General features: G+C 52.6%; 2 protein-coding genes across 8 annotated transcripts in view; one reads left to right on the top strand and one right to left on the bottom strand.

The window, feature by feature from the left end:
• The window catches only part of fryl (furry homolog, like), a 53,080-nt gene extending 42,562 nt beyond the window's left edge, over positions 1-10,518 (top strand). For 5 of the 7 annotated variants that reach the window (XM_047036842.1, XM_047036835.1, XM_047036837.1 and 2 more), the window contains 10 exons: positions 40-249; positions 2,742-3,055; positions 4,759-4,966; positions 5,078-5,227; positions 5,708-5,806; positions 6,253-6,321; positions 6,667-6,684; positions 7,546-7,656; positions 8,160-8,353; positions 8,642-10,518. In XM_047036842.1, coding sequence (XP_046892798.1) covers positions 40-249; positions 2,742-3,055; positions 4,759-4,966; positions 5,078-5,227; positions 5,708-5,806; positions 6,253-6,321; positions 6,667-6,684; positions 7,546-7,656; positions 8,160-8,353; positions 8,642-8,867 — 1,599 coding nt within the window. In that variant the 3' untranslated portion in view covers positions 8,868-10,518. The remainder of the gene's footprint in view (positions 1-39; positions 250-2,741; positions 3,056-4,758; positions 4,967-5,077; positions 5,228-5,707; positions 5,807-6,252; positions 6,322-6,666; positions 6,685-7,545; positions 7,657-8,159; positions 8,354-8,641) is intronic. The other 2 variants (XM_047036836.1, XM_047036838.1) reach the window with 1 other exon arrangement.
• A 497-nt stretch (positions 10,519-11,015) lies between these two features.
• Positions 11,016-12,440, bottom strand: zar1 (zygote arrest 1). The gene is made up of 4 exons (XM_047037112.1): positions 11,788-12,440; positions 11,623-11,715; positions 11,434-11,508; positions 11,016-11,338 (listed from the first exon to the last, which is right to left on the bottom strand). The coding sequence occupies exons 1-4, from the start codon at positions 12,421-12,423 to the stop codon at positions 11,195-11,197; spliced, it is 948 nt and encodes a 315-aa protein (XP_046893068.1). The 5' UTR covers positions 12,424-12,440; the 3' UTR covers positions 11,016-11,194.
• Between the last annotated feature and the right edge of the window lie 513 nt (positions 12,441-12,953).

Consider the following 12,953-nt stretch of genomic DNA (forward strand, 5'->3'; position numbering starts at 1 on the left):
TTTGTCTCTCTGTGTGTGTGTGTGTGTGCGCGCGCACAGATGAACAGCGACTCGGCCACGGACGACGTCACGTCCAATCACGTCGACTCTCGGGACGACGTCACGTCCAATCACGTGGACTCTCTGCAGCAGTCTCAGGACTCGTCCAGCAGCGCCCTGACGGAGGACACCCTCCCCCTGCCCGGGCCCCCCCGCCTGGACAGCCCCGCCCCCCCGGACATGGGCCAATCAGATGGCCAGCAGCCTGAGGTGCGCCCAATCAGAGGCAGAAATAAACTGTGGTGTTCCGGGTCCTTCTAGCAGATTCTCTCTCGTCTCGCTCCTCTGTCTGTCTGTCCCTGCTGCTGTGTGCTCTCGCGCTGCTCTGTTTCTGCTGCTCTCCCAGAGGGGGACGGGATGGGGGCACTACTGTCCCAGATCAGGCCCCTTATCCCTGGGGAGGAACCCTGAATCTGGTCCCCAGATAGGCCCGGCCAGCTCCTCTTCAGAGCAGCATGGACCCCCCTCACCCCACCCCTCTCCCTGCTTGGTGCTTCCTGTTGCCGGGGCTAGGTCTCCCTCTATTATTTGCAGTTTAGATCACTGGTTGCTTGCATGCTTGTGTGATTTGGGAGTAAATCACCTCGGCTCACCTCAGGCTAGCCAACGCATCACTTCCTGTGGTGTGACTGGATCGTTCCGGAATGAGTGAGTATGAGCCTCTTTTGGACACATTCTCAGCTGAGGGCAGGTCACCAGATTGTCTGTACTTGCACTAGAACTCCCTACTAGATCTCCATACCAACACTCTTGATCTCCATACTAGCATATGGATCTCCAGACTAGATCACCATACTAGATCTCCATACTAACACCCTTGATCTCCATACTCGCACAATAGATCTCCAGACTAGATCACCATACTAGATCTCCTTACTAACACCCTATATCTCTGGACTAGATCACCATACAGATCTCCATACTAGATCTCCATTCTAACACCCTATATCTCCGGACTAACACACTAGATCACCATACTAGAGCTCCATACTAACACACTAGATCTCCATACTAGCACAATAGATCTCCGTACTAACTGCTTCTGTCCTGCCTTCTCCTATTAACCTGTATGTACAAACAGGGGTGAGTTAGCATCTCCAGCTCCAACACAGCTGGAAGCCTTGATGGACAGGAAGCTGCAGGTATAGATGAGGACACCTCAGCCTGGGACACACTGTGTACCAGCCCCTTGGGTTGGACAGCATGAATGAGGCTTTTCCTTCTTATTTTGAATGAAATGGCGCCCTGCCCCTGCCACCCCACCCTCCACCTCCTGTCCCCCAGACAAGAATGGAGTCCATGGCCTGCTGCCCCCTCCCCCCTAGCCTATCACAGATCAGGCTGACTATGATCTCACTCCCTGAAGCTCATCATATCAAGATCAACCCAAGGGCATCTCGTCCATCCCTGCCCCTGCTCTTAACGTAATGAGTCCCGCAGATAAAACCATCAATACGGTTACTCATCCACTCTCTCTGTCTTCGCCCGCTCCTAAAAGCTTTCCCTAATACCGCGCTGGCCGCCTGCCACCCTCCGCCTCTAATGCAACACACCCTGGGAGAACGATAGAAGAGAAGGAGAGAGGAAGAAGTGAGGGAGAAAGTTTCAATTAGCCGCGTCATCCCCGTGTGTGGACATGCTCTGACTAGGCAGACATGCTCCTGCAGGGACCCAAACTTCCTGTCCTACCCCGCGGGACTTCCTGTCCCACACCAGGACTTCCTGTCCCACACCAGGACTTCCTGTCCCACACCAGGACTTCCTGTCTTCCTGTCCCACACCAGGACTTCCTGTCCCACACCAAGACTTCCTGTCCCACACCAGGACTTCCTGTCTTCCTGTCCTATGCTGCTCGGATGCTCAAACTCATCAGTGGTTCAACACTGACCACACCCCCAAAAGCTATGACATCAACAAATGGCGCAAATAGAAAGTACAGTGCACATAGAAATTTTGTTTATGATCATCCGATATCTTACTGTCTCTAATTGGCTGATTTTATGGTCAGATCCCTACCCAGCGGACCAATCTCACACCCTCAGTGAAGGCAGGGGAAATCTGTGTGTCATTAACAGTGTGTGTGTGTGTGTGTGCTGCCTCTGGATCCTCCCCAGCAGAGAGGGTAGCATTAGTGTTATTATGATGAGGAGGGGGCGGGGGCGGGGGCTGGGACTGGGGTGGTCGGGGGCATCTGTTCACCTGACATGCTGTGGTGAGAGGGGGGGGGGAGGTGGGGGATAAATCACCGGTTTATGGTGTCTCTTCAGTAGAAACAGACAGTTCCGGGGAGGGCACAGGGGCTCTGGTCGGTTATCGACATGTTGCAATTCCCACGTGAGACGAGAGAGCACAGAGGAAGGGGGACGTCAATGTGTGAAGGTCAGAGGTCAACCTCTTGGATGATAACCAGAGATTTCCCATTTCCCGCTCCCCTGAGAGGAGGCTGGGAGGGGGGGGGGGGGGCGGGGAGGGAGGGAGGGTGATCAGGGCCGTTGTCACGGTAATCTGGGGAGGTAGAAGGATGTTGTTAACCGCCAGGCAGCGCACCCCCAACCCGCCACCCCCTCACGGTCTCCGAGGGTGATCCGTGAAGGACAAGACTGTTATTATGTCATGTTCTTATCACGTTGTGATGGTGTTGTTGGCCCACCCTGGTGCTGCTCCTGAGCGCCCCCTGCTGGCTGTGTTTCCCCCCCCCGCAGGACGCCGTGAGCATGACGGCGGCGGACGAGCTCAGCAGCAGCGTGAGCGAGGACACGGGCTTCTGCAGCGCCCCGCTCCTGCCCTCCGATGACCCCCCCGACCCCTCCGACCTCCCTGACCCCCCGGACCCCCCCGACGACCCCACCCCGCCGCCGGCCGTGGACACGCCCGCGGGCTGGCTCGGCGAGGACGACCCCGCGCGGGCGCAGTCGCCGGCGTGCGGCTCGGTGTGCGAGGACGACGTGACGCTGGCGCTGAAGGAGCTGGACGAGCGCTGCCAGGAGGAGGAGGCCCACTTCTCTGAGACGTCCAGGTGAGGTGTCAGGGGTCGCGCTGGGGGGAGGGGGGGGGGGGCGTCAGGGAGTGGTGAGGGTGGGCTAGGAGGTTTGTGTTAAGAGGGAAGGGTGGGTTTAGTTTGCTAACATTAGACTGGGTCTGTCTGTCTTGGTCTGGGGGTAGGCTGGGCCAGGGTGGAGTGCTGGGGTAGGTTTGGGTCTAGTCTGGGTTAGGCTGGGGCCAGGACTAGGCTATGCAGGAGTGCTATGCTTGGCTTGGGGCTAGTTGGGGGCTGGGACCAGGCTTTGCTGGGTGTGGCTGGGCTGGTCTGGGGCTAGGACTATGCTGGGCTGGAGTGCTGGTGCGGGACTAGGCTGGGCTGGAGTGCTGGTCTGGGGCTAGGCTGGGCTGAGACAGCTCCACGTAGTGGGCCAGCTCTTTACTGCTCCCTCCTGAAGGTGGGCCAAGTCGGCCTGGAGGACACTGGTCACACGCCCACAAATCAGGATGTACTGACTCACGCTCACGCACACACTCACAGTCTCTACATGCAACTGCACAGCCAACACACACACAGTCTCTATACATACACACACACACACACACACTCACAGCCTATAAATAGAACAAATGTGCATAGCCAACACACAGCACAAACAAACACACACACACACATGTTGGTGGAGCACACCCTTGAGCAGGCCTCCTGCCGTGGTCCTCCCAGCCCGGTGAGATGGATAGGTCCTGGGCTCTGTCACCACCCTCTCTCTCTCTCCTGCTCCTAATGCTTTTATCTGGGAGGATCTGTGCATACTGTGTGTGTGTGTGTATGTTGGTGGGTGAGCAACAGCAGCTTGTGTGCTGAGCTGCTTGCTATGTGTGTATGTGCGTGTGGGTGTGTGTGTGAGAGAGGGAGAGAGAGAGGGAGAGAGGCTGGGCTCAGAACTGTGTGGGTCTGTAGTGCAGTGTGCTAGACCAGCTGTCAGAAGCAGGCTGACTGGTAGGCAGGCAGCCAGTAGGCAGGAAGCAGACTGCAAGGCAGGCAGTCGGTAGAAGGGGTGCAGGCATTAAGCAGGGCAGCAGATTGACATTACATAAGAGAAGCAGCCAGTAAGCAGAGAAGGAAGCAGGAAGGAAGCAGCCAGCCAGCAAGCAGGAAGGAAGCTTGAAGCAGCCAGGAAGCCGAGAAGGATCCAGCCAGGAAGCAGGAAACAGGAAGCAGGAAGCAGGGTTAGTCTGCAGGAGGATGAGGACAGAGGCGGTCTCTTCCACAGCGCTCGGCAGCTCAGGACTCAGGTTCTTCTACTCAGTCTGCTTCATCAGACTGTTTGGTCCCACGGGCCTGTGAGTATCTGTCTGTGTGAGAGAGGGAGAGAGAGAGAGAGGTGTTTGCATGCGTGTTATGTAGCAGAAGCGCTGTGTCGTCTTCGCTGGGCTCTGCAGTAGATTAGAAACACTGCAGCAAGATCATCTGCAGAGGGAGGGGGAGAGGGGGGAGGGAGAGAGGGAGGGAGGGAGGAAAGGAAAGAGAGGGAAAAATAGAGAGGTGGCGGAGAGAGAGAGAAGGGAGACGAGGGGGGGGGGGGGGGCTGGTTATGTTATTTGGTTGCAGTCAGGGAGGGTGTGTGTTATGTTTGTGCACGTGGTCATGCTGTTGTGAAGTAATCCTGAGGGAGTCTTAGTAAAACTCTGTATGTGTGTGTGTGTGTTTACAAACTGTGTGTGTGTGTGTGTGTGTAGTCAGGATGAAGGTGATGCAGAGGGGTTTCCAGAGATCCAGGCCTCTCCTCCCCCGTCTCCCTTCCTCTCCGCCATCCTGGCAGCGTTCCAGCCCGTTGCCTACGACGATGAGGAGGATGCCTGGCGTTGCCATGTCAACCAGATGTTGTCGGACTCGGACGGATCGTCTGCTGTTTACACCTTCCACGTGTTCTCAAGACTCTTTCAGGTGTGTCTTTGTGTGTGTGTGTATGTGCTCTTATGGTTGCTCGTATTTTGTTGCTTGTTAGTTTTTTAGTTGACTATTTAATCCAGATGTTGTATGTGTGTGTGTCTCCAGAGTATGCAGAGGAAGTTTGGCTCCATCACACACTCGTCGGTGCGTTTCCTTGGAGAGCGGCTACAGCGAATGGGAAACCAGTTCCTGAGTTCCCTGGAGGTCATGACCTCCCAGTCCCAGTGTCCCACAGTGCTGCTGGACGCAGAGACGGTCAGTCTACAGGGGTGCACCTGGGGTTAGGATGTGGTTCACCTGTGGTTAGGATGTGGTTCAGATGTGGTCAAGGTGTTTCACCTGTGGTTAGGATTTGGTTCACCTGGGGTTAGGGTGTGGTTCACCTGGGGTTAGGATTTGGTTCACCTGGGGTTAGGGTGTGGTTCACCTGGGGTTAGGGTGTGGTTCACCTGGGGTTAGGGTGTGGTTCACCTGGGGTTAGGGTGTGGTTCACCTGGGGTTAGGGTGTGGTTCACCTGGGGTTAGGATTTGGTTCACCTGGGGTTAGGATTTGGCTCACCTGGGGTTAGGGTGTGGTGCAGATGTGGTTAGGATGGGTTAGGATTAGGTGTGATTAGGACGTGGTTAAGGGTGTGGTTGACCTGTGATTGAGGTGTGGTTGCGTTGCGTTTCACCTTACTGAAGGTGTGTTTGGGGTGCGTTTCATTTGACTGAAGGTGTGGTTCTGTGTTGCAGCTGGTGTCTTGTGGTCTGCTGGAGACTCTGAAGTTCAGCGTCCTGGAGCTGCAGGAGCATCTGGACACCTACAACAGCAAGAGAGAGGCTGCAGAGCAGGTACACACACACACACACCCACATGCTGGAGGATATACCCTCCATCCTCTCTCCTCTCCATCCTCCCTCTTTCCCTCCTCCTGGGATGGAGGGAGGGAAACAGGACAGATGTACTGTGGAGGTGAGGGAGGGGGTAATTGAATTGAGAGGGCTGTAGTCTCGGGGGGGCTGGGCCCTGCTCTGGGACAGACCCTCTATAATCCAGTAAGTACACCACTCTTATTAGATCACACACACTCTCTCCTACACACACTCACACACACACTCTCTCACACGCACACAATCACACACACACACAGACGTCATCTATACGGGAAAAAAGTGTGTATCTTCTGGTATTAATCTCAATGAATGCCGTCTTCCCCTCCCTAACTCCCTTTTCGTCCCCCTTCCTTCCTTCCCTCATTCCTCTCCTCCCCCTGCCCCCCACCCCTCTCTCTCTCCAGTGGCTGGAGAACTGCAGAAAGACATTTGGAGACAAGGACAGTAGCCAGCATGCCAGCACCCAGGCCCAGGTATGCACAGGCACGCACGCACGCACACAGACACGCACGCACACAGACACACACAAACATGCACACAGACACGCACATAGACACACGCACACTGCACACAGACACACACACGCCTCTATAGCGTCTTATTGTCTGAGACAGTTTCTTTCTCTCTCTCTCTCTCTCTCTCTCTCTCTCTCCCCCTCTCTCCTTCCTCATGGAGTCTCTCTCTCTCTCCTTCCTTCTCCTGTGGTGTGTGGGTGTGTGTTTCAGACCCAGCTGGTCAGTGTGTTCTGGCAGCTCACTAATTCTCTCTCTCTTCCTGTCTCATTTGTTGTTTTGTGACCTGCTCCCCTTCTTGCTTAGCACATGGAGAATCTAGCAGTAAGTGGTTCTCGTATTCCAGACTATAATAATCATGACGTCGTCATGGCAACGCACTGACCACTCCATTCCTCTCCATGTGAAACCCCTGCTGTCCTCAGCCAATAGATGAGCTCTCACTCCGCCCCCCCCCTTCTCACTCTCCCCCCCCCCCCCCCCCCCCCCCCCCCCCCCCCTCTCTATCACTCTGCCCCATTTCTCTCTCACTCACTCGCTCTGCCCTAATCGGATCACTTCCTTAACTCCCTCGTCCCAGATGATTTGTAACGTTCATGACTCTTGGTCGGATGGGGAGGAGGTTGGGCAGGCGGGGGGGTGATGGGGAGGGCTGGCCTGGGTGATAGAGAGAGAGAGAGAGAGGGGGGGGGGGGGGGGGGGGGGGGGGGGGGGAGATGGAGAGAGAGCTGAGGGCAGCCATTTTTAGTCCATCTTCATTTTGCATGTTTACTCCTCCTTCACTTCCTGACTCCTCCTCTTCCACTTCCTATTCAGTTGCCTTCCATACTGCCCTGCACCTGGCCCTGCCCTGGGCCTGACACCCCCCACTGGTCCCTGTCTGTGCTTGGCCCCTCCCAGAGGCGGTGGCGGGTGGGTCAGGTGACTTGGCAGCCCTAACACTTTCATCTTCGTCGCTAACACAGGATACCTGATCACATGACCGCGCCGGACAGAATGCAGACTGCGTGTGTGTGTGTGCAGGGAGGGTGTGTAACCCTCCTGTGTGTGTATGACTCTCCTCTGTGTGTATGTGTGTAACTTTCCTCTCTGGATGTGTGTGCAAATGTGAGTGTGTATGAGTGTGTGTGTGTGTGTGTGTGTGTGTTTGTATGGTGGGTGTAACTCTCCTCTGTGTGTGTGTAGGAGTTGGAGCTGTGTCGCAGGCTGTACAAGCTGCACTTCCAGCTGCTGCTGCTGTTCCAGGCCTACAGCAAGCTCATCAGCAGAGTGGACACCATCAAGAGAGAGGCTGAGGTGGGCTCTCTCTCTCACACACACACACACACACACACACACACACAGAGCTGTAATAGCTGTAATCAGATTGTGGTCTGATGGTCTGGTTCTGCAGACAGACTGAAAGGTCATCTGTTCAGATAATCACTGGCTTCTGCTGCCTGAGAATCAGCTCCCTGCCTACCAGGATGCTAATCAGCTCCCTGCCTACCAGGATGCTAATCAGCTCCCTGCCTACCAGGATGCTAATCAGCTCCCTGCCTACCAGGATGCTAATCAGCTCCCTGCCTACCAGGATGCTAATCAGCGTCCTGCCTACCAGGATGCTAATCAGCTCCCTGCCTACCAGGATGCTAATCTGCTTCCTTTTGACCTGGATGCTAATCTGTTCCCTGTGTACCAGGATCTGGACAGATTGTGCTCACACAACCATGATTATCTAGTCAAATAATTTCACCTTTGCCTGTGCGCACCTGTGCATGTCATTTACAGATGTGTGACTGTGTGTTTCTTTTCCCAAGGTGACCAACATGTCAGAAGAGCTGGCCATCCTGGAGAGTTGTCTGAAGGAGGCGGAGCTTGGCGTTGATGGACAGGAGGACGTGCCTGTGTCGGAGGCCTCCCAAACCACCACAGAGACGGCCATCCAATCGCTGGTGGAGACACTGAGGGGGCGGGACTTCAGCTCTGCCCTCACACAGGTCAAAACATTCAGGTAGGACATATATATATATATGTACACACACACACACACACACACACATGGGTCTGTCTGTCTATTAGACAGACTATAATAATAATAATATTATTATTATTTTGATCTTCTCCTGTACTTTCAAGGTGCAGTATTTGTATTAGAAGCGCTGCTGAATGAATCGCATGTTAATGTCCAGACTGTCTCCTTTACTTTCCTGTGTGTTAAGCTAAGCTTCCTGCTAACAAGACCCTCCTCCTCCCTCTCCTCTTCCTCTCCTCCCTCCTTCCTCCTCCCTCTTTCCCCCAGGTCTCTGTGGCCCAACGACATCTTCGGCAGCGAGGCGGACGACGCGGTCCAGACGCTGCTGCACATCTACTTCCGGCACCAGACGCTGGGCCAGACGGGCTGCGTGGCAGTGGTGGGGCCGAGCCGGGACCAGAGCCAGGCCAGCGCCCGTCTCATGGAGATCAACCTGCAGATACGAGAGGCCCTAAGCCAGGCCCAGGCACCCCTAGTCAGCACCAGCCTGTGAGACCGGGCCTGACCGGACTGAACCGGACTAACCCAGCGCCCCTCCCCCCTCCACCTCCCCTCTGCTGGGGGAGGGGCTTCAGAATGCAGGGAGGGGCTTAGGGAGGGGCTTGGGGGGGGGGCGCTTGCTGCAAAGACTTAATCTATAAGGGCTAAGGATCTGTAGGGATTACTGTGACATAAATAACATACTCATATTAATATATATATATAACATACGAATACTTACAGCTAATATCTGTTTACCCAAACTAAGCCAACTTGCAAAATTCAGCCGCAATAAGTCACGTTGTATTGTGACTGCTAAGATGACTGTTCAGAGGGAGAAACACAGGAGTACAGAGAGAGAGGAAGAGGGGGAAATGGATGGAGAGAGAGAGAAAGAGGGAAAGGGAGAGAGGAAGAAGAGGTGGAGGGCAGGGGGATGATGATGCTAATCTGGAATCATTTTGGCGGAGATTACCTGCCAACCAGTCAGCCAGCCAATCAAGAGACGACAGTTCTGTCCGACTGGCACGAAGAAGACAAACACAGGAAGTCTAAACAAGAAAAAATAAAGTTTTCAGAAGCATGCTTGGAAGAGAAAAAGCACTGCAAGAATATTTTTTTGAGAAATGTATTTTTTATTAGAGCTAACATCCTAGGTTGTAAATGTTCTGATATTTAACATGTAATCCTGAGGGCGCTGTTCGAACCCAGGGCTTGTAAAAAGAGAATTTACCAGTTTATTGAACCTGCTTCAGTTTATGGATCCTTCTTCTGAGAGGAGCGGCCGCAGATGAAACTCACTCTGTAACCAAATACATAGCTGCCTTTAGAGTCTAGCCTGTGTGGTGTGTGCAGGGCTCCCTGCTACACACTGAAACACACACGCAGACGGTCGCACAGAAGTGCAGACTGGCTACTCATTATGAAAAACATCAATAACTTATTTTACTCTGTATATATTTTAGAAAAATGTATAGTGCAAACCCAGTATTTTTTTTTCCCCTTGTACTTTTGTGTAAAGCACTGTTAATCCCAGCCGGGAGAGAGCGGCCAGGAGAGTCCCTAACAACCCTCCGCTATCACCATCCTCCCGTCTGCTCTTCCCCAGAGCCTGGTTCCTGGGCGGTCCTCTTGCTCAAGGCTGTGGGGGGGTTCTGAGGACTGGACTTGTAAACGCCTCAGAACCAGACAGACGGAGGGATGGAGGGTGTTGATCTGAACTCCCAGTTGGAACATCCCGATCTGGCCCAGTCATAATCATTCCTTTTCACCACTGTGATGTCCATGTTGATTCTGCCCCATCCCACCCCACGGGTTGGACTGAGGGACAACGGGAGAGGGAGGGGGAGGGGGGGGGGGGGGGAGTGGGAGTGACAGCCACACTGAAGGTGCACCTGGGCCACTAGACGTGGAGAGGGGACGTCTCACGACCATGTTTGTCACGGCACATTGTAACGATCACTGTAGCCATTCCTCAAAGAGAGCTGTTCTGTTGCTTGTCTGCTACTTTCGAATGCTGTTATTTAATGGATATATTATTTACCTGGAAAATATAGTTTTTATGTAGAGGCGCGTTACACTTTCTCCCGCAGGCTTTCTTTCATTTTCTTGTCATCTCACATACCAGCCTTCTCTCTGGATAAATAAAAATCTGATCCTATGACTGTTGTGCGTTTTCACTGAAGTGTCCATGAATTTGGTTTAGCCAAGTCACCGTGCTTCCCTATCCAGTAGTTCAAAAGGAGTGGAGGATGTTCTGAAGAACCAGTATCCTTCTGTGTTAAACATTGAAAAGCTATCCTTTTGTTAGAACTAGCCGTACCCCATGGTGGATGTAACCATTGTAGAGGTCTGGAAGGGCCAGTATGGATGTAGTACTGCAAACCTTGGAGACCTTTCCTATCCCCTTCAACCCCAGCAGTATCCAGAGTGAGACATGAAGACATTGCCTTCCCCCAAACTTAGTCAGGGCATGTGTCAAAGTCACTCCTGAAAATGCTGTAATTCAGTGCTTAAAGTATTTGACGGCAGAGTAAGAGCAGGTTCATATCCCTCTGTAACCGGCTAAAATACTTTTTCACAAGCCTGCATCAGGTGAGACCTGAAGACAGCCATGTGATGACCAGGCTTGATATGCAAGGACAAGAATACGAGCGGGAAGTGCTTAATGATGCCGTTTTATTGTACATTCAAAAGTGGCTCCAGCAATCATCACTTTCATAACGCAAATAAGGGCAGTTGAACTGAAAAATAACGGTGCTCCTCTTGACTCGCGGCAACGCTTCCCGCAGGATTAACGTGGATGTGTGTGGGTACAGTTCGACTACAGGGTGGCCTACGCTAAATGATGTATTTGAAACTGAATGTGCTGTCGCACGAGAGGCGCTTGCCCTTGCACCTGCCGCAGAGGTCCTGTCTATGGGGACGTTTGGGGTCCACGTGGCGCGGCGTCACTGCGCACGAGCAGCGCGCCTTGTTGCAGTTCTGGAAGAAGAGTTTAAGTGAAGCAGGTCCAATTAATGGACGGAACAAGATTCAGTAATTTACTAACATTTTTTACAACGAAATGAGTGCTTTACCTGACAGGTGATGTCCTCGACACGGTAAGGGTTGAAGGATTTCTGGCACGTTCTACAGAACTGTTTGAAGTAGACCTATTAAGGTAGAGAAGTCAAGTCGTTTGAGGAGATGGAGGCTACATATTGTTTGAGGACTAAAGTTTGCTGGAAGTGAATTTAGAGGCCACTTAGCTGCGACCAGCCTTATACCTTGTTTGTTCCCTGGACGCACCAAACATAAGCGCTCTCCCACCGCAAGTTACATTCTCGGCAGTGATAGTACCCGTACTTCTGCTCCAGAAACTGAGGGAGATATTAAGAGTTAAATGAGGGCGAACTTTCCAGGTCGGCTAACAGTTTTTGCGCGATACTCACCTGAAATCTCACGCGGGCCTTTGATTTCGATCCTTCTTTGTCGACTTCAACTTCATCAGTCTTTATCGACTGACCGTTTACCTTTGTAGACTTCGTTCCTGGTCCAGATTTTTCTTCACTCGTTTTGTCGTCCGTGTTTACCTTTACATCCTCCTTCTGTTCTCTCGTCTGTGCTCCACGAGACTCCCGCTTGTTTTCCTCGAGAAAGGAGGCAAGTCTTCTGGTTGCAATCGGTGAGTAAACAGCCAGAGAGCGAGGATAGCGAACTCCGCCGACGGGGCTACCGGGTGACTGGGGATCCTCTTGACTCCTTTTACGCAAAGCGTCTCTCTTTCTGGCCATTAAGGTTCTCGGTCCTAGGGAACACTGCACCGAGGCGTCGGTCTTCGGGTTCACCTGCACCCCGACGTCGTGGGTATTTGCCCTCCGCAGCCTTGGCGTCAGTTTGGGATTGATTTGTGACAAGACAGATTTCAGGTGCGCGCGGTGGGTGTCAAAGTAAGCCTCTGGGTCACCGTAGTTCAGGTAGGTTTTTTGTTTCCTCCCCATACCTTTCGGTTTAGTGTACCTGTAAGCGTATGGGTTGTAAGATGAATAGAAATAGCTGTCGATATACTCGTCGTCATACGTAGCCATTTTTGCTCAGCCACCCCGTGTTATTCGGTGCACCGGTTTAAGTAGATTGACTGCACGAGATTGATTAATTGTGGTCAGGTGTGGTAGCGAGTTGCGACATAAACATTAGTCACATGATGAAAAAAGGGAAGTTTTCACTATTAATAAGTAGTGTTTTTATTTCATTTTGCTCTTTATATTCTTGTTAGACATAAAACATATACACAATTGTTATTTACAGTCAGACGCATTTGATACATGAAGCAGGATTGTGTGTACATAATAGACATTTTTAGTTTGTGAAACCATGATGACCATCTTGTACAAACTATTTGGTTGAGTGATTCCATTATATTCATATAGCGGCTGTCATGTTCAAAGCTTCAACACACAAAACTGACAAAGTACTCTCAAAGCGAGATGAATGTTATCCCCTATGGGTTCTGTTCCGATGACCATGAAAGATGTGCATTTTATAAATCTGCATTTGAAATCTGATTACATATACAGCCCCCCCCCCCCCCCCCCCCCCCCCCCCCCCTCCCTGTGCA

Source organism: Hypomesus transpacificus, chromosome 16 (genome assembly GCF_021917145.1).
Source record: "Hypomesus transpacificus isolate Combined female chromosome 16, fHypTra1, whole genome shotgun sequence".
Taxonomy (NCBI): Eukaryota; Metazoa; Chordata; class Actinopteri; order Osmeriformes; family Osmeridae; genus Hypomesus; species Hypomesus transpacificus.